Source organism: Rhagoletis pomonella, unplaced genomic scaffold (genome assembly GCF_013731165.1).
Source record: "Rhagoletis pomonella isolate Grant_MI unplaced genomic scaffold, Rhpom_1.0 Rhpom_scaffold_00007, whole genome shotgun sequence".
Lineage (NCBI taxonomy): Eukaryota > Metazoa > Arthropoda > Insecta > Diptera > Tephritidae > Rhagoletis > Rhagoletis pomonella.
In genome coordinates, this window is record NW_023458561.1 from 51,370,785 (window position 1) to 51,383,175 (window position 12,391).

At 33.7% G+C, this 12,391-nt stretch overlaps 1 protein-coding gene across 1 annotated transcript in view; it reads left to right on the plus strand.

Annotated features, from left to right (window-relative positions):
* Positions 1 to 3,238: 3,238 nt before the first annotated feature.
* Positions 3,239 to 12,391, plus strand: part of LOC118743031 (putative inorganic phosphate cotransporter) — a 31,556-nt gene continuing 22,403 nt past the window's right edge. Inside the window, exon 1 of the mRNA XM_036475497.1 lies at positions 3,239 to 3,949. Coding sequence (XP_036331390.1) covers positions 3,922 to 3,949 — 28 coding nt within the window. The 5' untranslated portion in view covers positions 3,239 to 3,921. The remainder of the gene's footprint in view (positions 3,950 to 12,391) is intronic.

Here is a 12,391-nt window from a genome sequence, read left to right on the forward strand (position 1 = left end):
AATGAGTTTGTTCAATGGATCTCACCGGCTACTCAGTGTATGTACTGTGTCCATGGACACTTGAGACTGCGCACTATTGCTCTTCAAACAAGTAATATATAACATACGACTTGACATTGTTGCCGACTTCATTAACACATAGTATGGATGCGCTAGTTCGCTCTGCATTCAGTTATTGATTTATTTACTTATCGAAATGTTTTGGCTATCGAAGCCTGCTGGGCGAAAACTTTCAGGAGGCCGGCCTACGTGATATTCCAAAATATGTACTAAGTACTAATCATATTATGTATTTATGTGTACCTATCTCTCTACCTCTCGTTTAGCCATTGATAACGACCACAATTTTGAAAATAGGCCAACTCATAGCAAAAGGGGGAGTGTGTTAGTGTATTCGAGAGAGCGACAGAGAGTGGTATCAGTGATGACAACCGGGGGAGAATTCCCCGATTTTGTTGGAATTTGAATTTCCCAGGGGAATAGAGGAATTTTTTCATGAATTTGGGGAAATTAGCCTTAAACGAGTTGGCATCCCTGAGTGGTATGTGTGTGGGATTTGAAGTAACACTCGTGGAAGATGCATAGCAACAAGTGAGGGGCGCCTGGTAAACTCTGCGCATTATCACACTTGCCGCTGTAAATCGTGTAATCGAAAATGTCACAGAGCGCAATATAAATACATTAGTATGTATGTATGTATGTACATTTGCCGGCAGCGATGCAACAGCTGTGTATCGCAAAGAACTTCATGCAGTGAACATCTAATACACATGCTCCTACATTCATGCAAGTACCTGTTAATACATATGTACAGCACTTATGTATGTATGTAGATATGTACAAAATTAGTATGGCTAACTGACTTATTTTGCCTTTACTCTTTGAGTGCATTGAAGTGCAAGTATGTATGTGTGCGTGAGTATGTCACTCATTTGGAGTAAAACTAGTATCTGCATCAGTGTAATCAGCCGGTTGGCTTAGTTACTTCTATAACTATGCTATAGCTCTGTAAGCTACCCTGCAGGGAAAGCTACTATTTAGTTGTAAACTAGAATTTTACCAGTTTGCGTGTCAGCCCACCTAGTTCAAGTTCTATTATTTTTCATTGTTTTTATTTTTCATTTAATTATTAAGAAATTTTTGTTGAGCTTGAGGCCGTTTTTAATTGAAAATTATTGTGGAAAAACAACTATAATTTATAAATGGTAGAAGTTATAGCTGCTATTTCGGAGATCACAATATCTCCTCATCAGACTTCTTCATTGGAATTCGATCCAACGACCCCAGCTTCCAAAGACAGTGGTCTGCACACTGTGCTAAGATCGCCTTATAAAATGTTGTTGCCTTTTTCGCTTTTTCCATATAGACAATCTGATCGCATTGTCGAACTGGTGGCTAATCGCTTTAGCTCATACTAGTTAATGAACTGGTATTTTTACTGACTGGTTTGTGGGTATGTGAGAATATGTACGCAAGTTTATACCGCATCACCACTGTCAACAATGGGAGCTCTTGGCACTGCTGCTGCTGCTGCGGCTAGGACCAGTGTTGCCACGTACAATTTTTTTTTCTACCAAAAACCAACCAAACCCTACCAAAAATGTGTATCAGATTTGAATACTTATTTCAATGACAAGTTTATTCGTGAGATGTGGGGTTTCCTTCACCAGCTCACAAAAGGCTCGGGCCAATGCAAGCGCATTTGGACTCCATGCTTTGCGAGACAGACATTGCCTTCTAACCCTTCATGTCAAGAGACCTACTACATCGTTACGCTAATGTAGGCTCCCAGGTGGTTCAAAAAAGTTTTACAGCTTTCCACAAGGCTTGATGCCGTTTAAAAAGAGTCGAAAGGCCTTTATGGCTGCCTGACTATTCATTCGGGCCCCATTTGTCCTTCTACGAAGACATTCGCGAACACAGACTTCGATCGCAAAGACTTTCGCTTGCAATATTATGGATGTGCCCATTGGCAAACTTTCCTGGAATCTTCGTCCAAGTACGTCTGCCACACTACTCCCGCCGTCCACCTTCGAACCATCGGCATACCATGATTGGGACCCTTCGTCAATCATAGTTATTATCGCTTCACAGCAGTCGCTTTCAGGAATTCTGATCTTGTAGTGTTTATAGAAGTATAACTTGCGATCATCCAGGAATGGCTTGAAAACCTCCAACTGACCCCGAAGATTTCCACTTTTTATGCTGACCCTATTGGGCAGCGGTAGGGCGCTCTAGATGATCTATTTTTCAATCAGAATAGACAAAGGAGAAATGCCCGTAATGACAGCAAGGGCGTCCATTGGACAGGTGTGTATAGCTACTGTGATGGCTACGCGGACCAGACGGTGGAGCTGCTCAAGGTGGCAACAGCGTTTACTTGCTTAGATTTTGGCCACCACGCCAGTATTGCCTATGTAACAACGGGTTTCACTACCACATTGACATACCAATACGTTAGTTTGTGTGGTATCGCCCAAGCCTTGCCATGAAGCCTCTGACAGGCATAAAACGCCCTTGAAGTCTTTTTGTAACATTCGAGAGATATGAGTTCCAATTGAGCCTTTTGTCCATAGTCAAAGCTCAACCAGCCACCAACGGAGCACCCCTCCGTACCTGCCGTTCGCATCAGCATAAGAAATTTCTGTTGATAGAGAGAGAGAGAAAAGCAACGACAACGTCACCATCATGCTATGATGAGTTTTCTTTAACTCGAGAATCCCATAAGATAGGTCGTGTCCGCTGACACGGTCTACGGTTTTACGTCGGTGGCTGGTTGAGCTATTACCCCTAGATACTTCTTGTGAGAACTTAATTGTCCCTGGCAAGGTGGGTCTAGTGAAGTTGACTTTCTTCTTTTGGTAAATGGATCAATGGTGGAATTCAGTAGGCTTATGTGCAAGTCCTTTCCTGTAAACTAGGTTGCTAAAACGTTTGCAGATAAATATTTTCTATGGAAATGAACCTACCAGTTTTGGTAGGAAAACCCCTATGTGTGGCAACACTGGTTACTACTATACTTTCATTACTTTTATTTATAGTATAGCTGCTGCTGCTGGTGCTGTTACTCTGAGTGTGGTGTCCAAAGGTGTACATACATACATACATACATAACTACATACGCAGCTGTGTGTGCTTATGAGCACAAATATGCCCGCGCGCGCGTCTTTTCTGGTACGATCAGTTTTATTTATATAAAAGCATTGCCAACACGTTCACTTCAAGCAGTTGACTTTAGAACGCTTCTCACACGAGAACGCGTGAAAATTTTCTCGTTTCACAGTTTTTCACGCATCAAAACGGTACAGATACATATGGCGCGCGCCTTTATTTCGAAGCAAACATAAGAAAATTTTAAAAAAGAAAAATCGTTTAGAAATCGAAAGAACGCGTTAAAAATTCGTTAGTAAATTCTTAAAGCAGCAAAGTGATTTTGTAGATTTCACAAAAAATTCTATAAAAAAGTCAAGTATAAAAATTATCAACATAGGTACTCGTAGAAATCCGCCATCACTGCAAGCGATCCTATCAAAGTCAAATTGGTAGTCGATTTACGTCACCAGCGCCTGTTGATCTTTTAACTTGTGGCTATCCACACGTTTTTGTCGCTCAGTCTAACGCAGAAAGTCGTGATAAACGTGCGTGTGTGCTATTCAATTGAAAAAAATAAAAAAAATTGCAACGAAAAATATTTTTTCAAAGTGTGTAAAAATCGTTAGAGCGAAATAAATCCATTGGAATAACATATAGCATATGTATAAACCTACATATGTATGCGTATGTGAGTGAAATAAAAATAGATCTGCCTTAGTGACATTGCGTATGCAACTTGTGACAGCGCGATTGCATATAAACAACAAAAAATTTTGGTTCAAATCTTGCTAAAGTATAACAACGAAAACGGCGTCAGTAACAGGAAAGATGGTGAAAAATAGGCGTTTTGATAAAGGTAAGGAACCGAGTTTACGAGTGACTAAAAAAATTCAAAAAGATTTCATCAAATATTTGACCTTTTTAATCTTAATTTTCAGAAAAATTTAGAGTATGCAATTTTATAGCCTATACAATTTTAGTCTAAAAAGTGCAAGTTTAATTTTAGTGTAAAAATGAGCAAAATTGCACGTGTTATTAAAAAAAAAAACTCCAAAAGCCGCCAGCAAAAAAAAAATTTAAATCAATGAGATTTTTTGCAGCTTGAAATTTGCACTTCATTCGACTAAAATTATTATGGGACATAAAACTGCATACCCAAAAAAGTTCTGAAAATTTATAGATAATTAAAAGTTCAAAATTATATTGAAAATTTGTTGAAATTTTCAAAATTTTGTTTAAAGTTTGAAACTTAGACTTATATGGTTTTGGTTTAAGCATAAACAATATTTTTATACAAATTGTAACAAAAAAAAAAATTGTTTGTGAATATTAAAAAAAAAAAATCAGCATGTAAACGCTTAAGCTGGGCGAAAACCAGAGCATGCGCGCTCGCAAGGTCCCTCTGGCCGAGGGTGGACAGGGGGCTGTCAAGGGCACTCCTCACACTCTCACTTTTGGTGGGGGTTTTAACGGTTCACCATCCAATCGTTTTTCACGTAGTAAGGCTGAGTATACTACCGTTCCCCATACTAAACTAAAACTAAAAAAACTAAACTAAAAATGTACCTTTTCAACTCTCTTGCTAAACTGAATCGCCTTAATTTTCTATAACCAAACATAACATTTATGTACATACATATATTTTTTCCTTCCATCAAATTACCTTTAAATTCTAAACGTGCCATAAAAAGTTTCATATTCATTTATATTAATTTTTATATGCTACTTATTATTAAAACGAATTGCTTAAAATATCATTGCTGACTAAAAAAATTGTGAAGCTTTAAATTTTTTGCTGATAAGATAGATGTCTAGCAGCACACGTGACTGAGTACAAAGTATGTAGTGTGTATGTAGTAGAAACTTGTTTGGCATAATTTAAGTATTCTGAATTTTCAGAAACGAAAAAAACAATAATAAATATTAGCAATACTATAGATAAAATGTGTTGATAACCTTTTCGTTGACGTCTCATAATTTTTGTTCTAGTCTTTTGACAATACTTTGCAAAGCTTGTGTATAAAAATGTGTAGATATGTATGTATATGAATATTTTAAAAAACCATAAACACACACTACTTAAATAAAAATATAAAACAGCAACAGCTTGCTAGAAATGCCCACAAAGCCGACACAACACAATCGGTACAGTTTTGCAAATAATGAAAATAAAGTATAAAAAATTTATACTTTTCATATGTAAAGAAATCAACAAACAACACGAGCTCTAGAATGCATGAGCTTAGTAAGTACGAGTGTACACATGGGTTTTGCTTTATGAAAATGCGCCTCTCCAACCTAGCTTAATCAGTAAGTTTTTGTTGCAATTGTTTCTACATATGTACATACCAATATACATACATACATACATACATACAACCATTGCCGGAAGCAAAATAAAATAGGCGGATTGGTTGAGAATAAAACCCACAGGGCTAGTTTCTCCAACTCAACTTAACTGAAGTTTAGCAATTTTTTGGACTTAGTCAAGAATAAGCTGATTAAAACGTAGGCTAATTTTTGGCTTAGCCTTGATGATGAAAATGACTGAGTCCAAAAAATGGCTAAAGTTGAGTTGGAGAAACCAGCACACAAACTTTTAGTTATGCCGCTGCACAGTGCTTCCTTCCATATAAAATGTGGGCAAAAATAGAATTATGGACGGATTTAAATTAAAATTCGCTTTTTAGTAAAACTGGGGACGCTAAATTCAAAAATGCAATTGGTTTTTGGAAAACTATCTATACTTGGACTGTAAATGCAGTTTGAAGTTGAAAATTTGGGTTCTTGTGGCTTTTACATAGGTATGTACCTCTAGTTCGTTCTATTTTCAAAAGTGAGGTTGCCATCTGTTACGAATTTTATTAAAATTATCTAATAAGCCAAATGAATTAGATATTACAATATGGGTATCAATTGAACTAGTTTTGAAAATACTTTACCTCTAAAAGACACGTAGAAGGGTTGCCACATGTTTAAAAAATCAAATTCAGTATTTAAAAGGAATGTAATCAGCACAAATCACTGATTGACAATGTATGTATTTGTAATAAAATAAGAAATACGATGGCGTAGTCCTATGGTTTGACGTAATTATTATTTAATTTTAACTAAATTCGACTTTACAAACAGATGACAACCGTATTCGTAATGTTTTTAAGCTAAAACCTTCTTAAATCTGCGTCTGACTCGCTTATGGTGATACCTATCTATTTCAATTACCTAATTCCTTTAATTCAAGTGGAATTTGATTTTTCAAACAGGTGGCAACTCTCTACATGCAGCTTATACACATTTCCACTGATACCCATCTCTAATAATTCATTTAACTTATAAAAAAAGTTTAATCAAATTTTTTAACAATCTAATTTTTTAACAGGTAGCTGCTCCTTAAAAAAAAAAATAAACCTTCTATTGTCCACAGGTCAAGCTTTTTAATCTGACACTTCAAGGCACTGACAAAAAATGAGAAAACCATTTTATGCATTAGCGAAAAACGCATTACTTCAGAAAGTGCAAAAAATGAGCAGGTTTTTATTTCTTCTTTTGAAAGCCAAAAATCCGTACTATTTAATAAAGTAATAAAAAAAAAAACAATTTTTACATATATTTTTTATTCATTCCATTAAAATTTAGGACACCCTGTATTTAATTTTATTTCCTGTAATTCTCCACTATCTATATGGAAACAAGAAACGTCAAACCAAAATTTTATTTCAAAGAATATATTTTTGAAATTTTTTTCTGTGAAGAGCTTTTTTAAAAAAATGTTGTCTTAGTGATATTAAAATGGCGCTCGCGGAGGCAGAGTACTTTCCACGCATGTCATTTTGTAACGAACTTTTAAGGTTGTTTCTTAAATACTGCTATAGACTAGCGATGCATTTATTGAATTGCATCACATGAGTATTGATTAGACAGGACTTACAAAACCGGAATTTGGGATTAATTCAGTGTGACTGGGTTCGAAATTATATGTGTACATTTCAATCATTCGATCTTGGTACTTTTAAATATTTGTTCGCAAAAATACGAATGCAACTAAGACTAGGATTAAGAACGCAAATATGAATATGAATATGAATGCGAATGTGAATACGCATGCGAATATTAGTACGAATATATATACTCGTACCTAATAAAACACGAGTACGAGTACAAGTACTAATACGAATACAACTAAGCCTACGATTAAGACGGCAAATAAGAATATGAATGCGAATGATGAATACGAATATCAGTTGGAATAAAAACACGAATACGAAAACAAACATTAATACGTCAAAAACACGTATACGAATTCGAGCCTTAACGTGAATACACATAGAAACAAATACGAACACAAAAACGAATACGAATACAAAAACGAATACGAATACGAATAGAAAACCGAAAACGAATACGAATAGAAAACCGAATACGAACACAAATACGAAGGCAAATTCTAATTCGAATGCAAGTACGAATATAAATACTCGTACACATACAAACACTAGTACGAGTGCGATAACGAATCCAATTACAAATACGAATACGAGTGGGAATAAAAATAGAAAGCCATATACCAACGCGAATACAAATTCAAATAAATATACGCATACCCATACGATTATATTTATTCAATCAGGGCAGCTCGATAAGTCAGTGACTTATTGAACACAAATATTTTTCAGCTAAAAAGTGTATTATTTCCCAACTCAGACTCCTGTAGCCTCAATTAAGTTCAGCTCAGCATCTTTTAAATTTTTAATTTTTTTTTTTTTTGACACTACAACCGTTTGTCTGTTTGGGCCATTGCGACTGTGTCTAGCGGTGTAGCACTTTGAAATAGTTACACGCTTGCGATTATGGACGCATGTGAGCAATCGCTGCATCTATCGTGCGGCTACATTCCAGGAATGTTGCAGATGCTAATTTTTTACTAAAAAAATTAAACTTGTGAAATAACGCAAAGCTGGGCATTTTGCTCCACCCACTATCCCTGTGAACGGATATATGAAAAGTAATCAGATTTTGATGAAATTCCAGAAGATGAACGAAAAACGCAATATGAAAGAATTGAAAAACATTACTTTTTTAGAAATTTAATATCCATTTTTTTAAAGTAAATTTGAAGACTTCCATGACGTTTTTAATAATTAAAAATCAATTGCTCACTTCGGCAGCTGTTTTTAAAAAGTACCCTTAGAATCACCACAAAAACCAATTACTGTATAAGAGACAGTGTATGTAAAGAATTGCTTTAAACTCCAAAATTTTGACCCTGTTTTTTTTTTTTTTTTTGATTTTTGGCCGTTGGTACCAAACAGTGTGTGTCATTGACCTATCAAACTGTCCTCGTATTTGATGCTAGTACGCGTTTAATACTTTACGTAACACAGCTTTAAATTGTAGATACTCGTAACGCATATGTACATACATACATATTTATTAAATAACAAAGTAAATTTATTGTGTTTTCTTATTTAAAATGCTAATGCGCTCTCTACAGTTGTTGTTCATTAACTTTGTTATTATAAGCTAATATCAATCTACTTCCATTACAGTGTGAATTTGCATATTTTACTTATTACTATTTATTTGTAAATGCATTAAATTGTAAAAAGTGTGTTTGACTGTAATAATATAAATAATGTTCCCTAAAATAAGCCACGTGCTCTTCTTTTGTATGCCAAGTAAAATTTTCTCTATTTTAGGGCTGGCTTTTGTTAAGTCATACTTTGTCGACATATTTCTGAGCCGCTACCGACAATATTACGGTCTAAAAGTCGATATATCGATTTAACATCGAATGAGCACTACAATATATCTCCGAAAACTAGTGAAAACTAGCCTTTAGGTATTTAAAAGAAAAAAAAGTGTGTTACAATTTCAATTAGACTCATCATTTTACACTTAATTGCTTGCTAGTGCTAACAATTTTCCTGTCTCAATGGCCCTTGTGCGAGCTCACTTAAGTTTCGCTTGAATTGGCAGTGTCCTTCTAAATAAAATTCATTATATGTATTGCAAATTGTTTGCTAATTAGCACTCAATAGTCACAAAATTTTGTCCTCAATCACTTTCTCTCTGCCTACGCAGATAATGCAGTCAACAGTCAACGACTCATTTAGTGGCCGCCGGCATTTCGCTACGTACCCACACGCACACACACACACACACATGCATTTACGCAATCTCATAAAAATTCAAATACACTTGCTCAGCTGCTAAAATGTTTGTGGGCACCTCTATTCAAAGTCCAATTAAAATTGTGCTCCAACTATGTGCGTACATCTCTACATACATACATACATATGCATATGCAATTTCTAAGTCGCCTTGCCGGCTTTTCGACTGCTCGCCCGTTGTTTTGTTATTCGAATCGGTCGCTCTTCGTTCGTTGGAGCTCTAAGCCATGCTTCGTCTAGCTCAGCTTAGCGGCAACATTTCTAAAATATGCTGTCAGCACGTGCACACATCATGTGTTTCTTAGTTGTACATACGTACGTATGTGTGCGTATATGTTGTTGATACCCTGCAGGAAATGTATCTAACTATAAGCTAACTTTAAGTTGGTTAGGAAGGAATTATCTGTATATTTTCTTTGACAAAAGCTAATTAAAGTTCTCTCTGCATTAGATGTAGTCAAGGGTGGTTACCTCTGCATTTGATGTAACTAACTTGTTACTAACTACTTTTGGACATAAAATATCAATAGGAAAAACAAAATGTATTTTTTTATTTTTTTACTTAATTTATTTTATTACATTTCATATTTGTTCACATAATCTGCCGTAGGTGTTCCCATATTCGAACTCCGTCAGGCATAACTTCAAAATGATAATATGAAATTTCGATCTTCCTTTTATTTGCCCTTAATTTGAAAAAGTATTTGCGAAGTGCAGGATATTTAAATAGAAATGCGTTTAAAGAAAACAATCTCTTTCGTTACTCCTGCATTACTTGTCAACAAGTTTCAAGTTAGCTTTTTGTAGCGAATCCCGCAAAAAAAGCCAACTACAAGTGGGTTATTTTTTATCAATTGATAACTTTTTTCTGCAGGGTATTATGAGCCAAGCTGAGTTTTATCTACATTTGAATGGTGATAAAAGACAAGCTCATAAAACATGTGTTTATCGCCCTTACATACATATATGAAGCATAACATAGTACATGTCGATATATGCATACATAAATATATACATAATTATGTACATATATAGATTATATATGATTACCATATAGATACATACTTACACACGTATTTATGTATGCAGACGGGAATAAATAAAAAATAGTTGGCTGGTATAACAACGGCGGAAAATATAAACCAATCCATAAATTAAATATAAATTTAAATGGAAATCTTTTTGAATCGTGCTTGACTACAAGTGTTCCAATGAATACGACAAATGGTTAGTCGTTAGTTTTAAGTGTTTATTTTTTTACTTACACCAATAAATTTGGAGTAACTTTTCCCAGAATTAACAAAAGTGTCTAAACTATGGTTTTAGTTGTGTTTAAAACTCTCGATTAGGGACAGTTATCGAAGTGCTCCATCGCCACAATAGCGATGGCGCCAACAATATTATACACACTTTCCCTATAAAAACGCAGCAAATTTTAATAAAAATATGTCAACTGAAAAGAAAGCCAGAAAGTCGAAGGTAATAATTATGCTTCATGATCGAATTATTGGATCAAAATTAAATAAGTATGGGACCACCTCTGTGGTAACATACATAAAAAGGTATATTACAACGAATTGATAAAATCCTCCTTTTTTCGAAGTCGATTAAAAAAGCAAAAAAACAAAGAGGTTAAAGTTCAACTTTTCTATATTTTATATGTATAATATCTCTGAAAATACATCACCGATTATAAAAGTATTGATGCCAAATTAGGGATAATTTGCCATCATGCCTTTTATAAGGCATACATATATTTTATAAACATTTTTAAAACAAATTTTAAAGAAACGCAATTAAAAAAAAAAAATTGTACATATGTATGTATGTATAAACAATTTCGACTTAAATTTTGCCGTATTAAGGTGGTGCAAAAATATTTCTATAAAAAGCTGCCCAATTTACTCTAATGACTACCCTAAAATTGAAGACCTCACCCAACAAATTTTTATTCCGTTTTTTTTTTTTTTAATAATGTTTATAATTAAAAAAAAGTACCGCGGGCGGAAAACGGGTACTATTATAGTATATTTGCGCAGAACTTCTTTCACTATCACTCAATTCTTAAAAATCAACAACAGTTCATTTGAAAATATGTACATCAAATTAAAAATAATAACTTTTACTCTCTAAATAATATAAATTTCTTTAGCATTAATTATGCAATTTTTTACAAAAAATTATTTTATGAAAAAATATAAATTTTTTCGTGTTTTAGTATTTTTGGATTAAAAATACATATAAAAAAGCTTAGCAATTATGTACATCAACAGAAATATAAAAATAATTGTCTTTATTTTGACATTACTAGTTTTTAATCGGTTATAAGATATTAATTTTTACATATATATACATTTAAATTTACCCTTTTGTATCTTCTTTATATTTTAATGGCGCCAAAAAATTTTGGTACAATTGAAATCAGCGTGAGAAGTTCTACCGAGCCAGACTTTTGGCTTTTACATAGCTGTACTTTTCGTACAGTGTTGCCAACTTTTTTTAACTTTAAAGATCGTGTGCGATACAATGTTAATAAAAACTTAACATTCATATATGGGATTTTCGAATTTTTGGGATAAACAGGTAATTTTTCAGAGGAGAATGGGATTTTCGGACCTTTGGAGTTGGCAGCACTGGTTTCGTACTATAAAATATAAATAAATAACATTTCCAAAAAGTAAGGGTAATCATAATTTTGACGCTGATTGTATGTATTTATGGGAGTAGAAATATGTAAATACACATTTCCAAATTTATGTAGAAATATTTTCCCATACAGTTTTAAGAAATAATTTTTTTTTACATTCATATACTTTCAAAAAAATACTTGCATCTGTTTATACGTTATGTAAATTTAAATTGTATAAAAAATACTAACTTGGTATAACTTTGAAAAATTTGCATTAACAAATGCAAGAAAATAAATTCATTATATACACACCCATTGATTATAAGAGGCAGATGACACTAATGACAAACCAGAATTTAATTGTTATGTGATTTATTCATATTATAATACATATTATTTAGTGCGATACAAATCTTTTTAAAAATAAATTATATAAGAACAAAATCGGGTTTTGGAAAATTATTCATTTCGAAAGTCATAAATTACTCAAATTATTTCG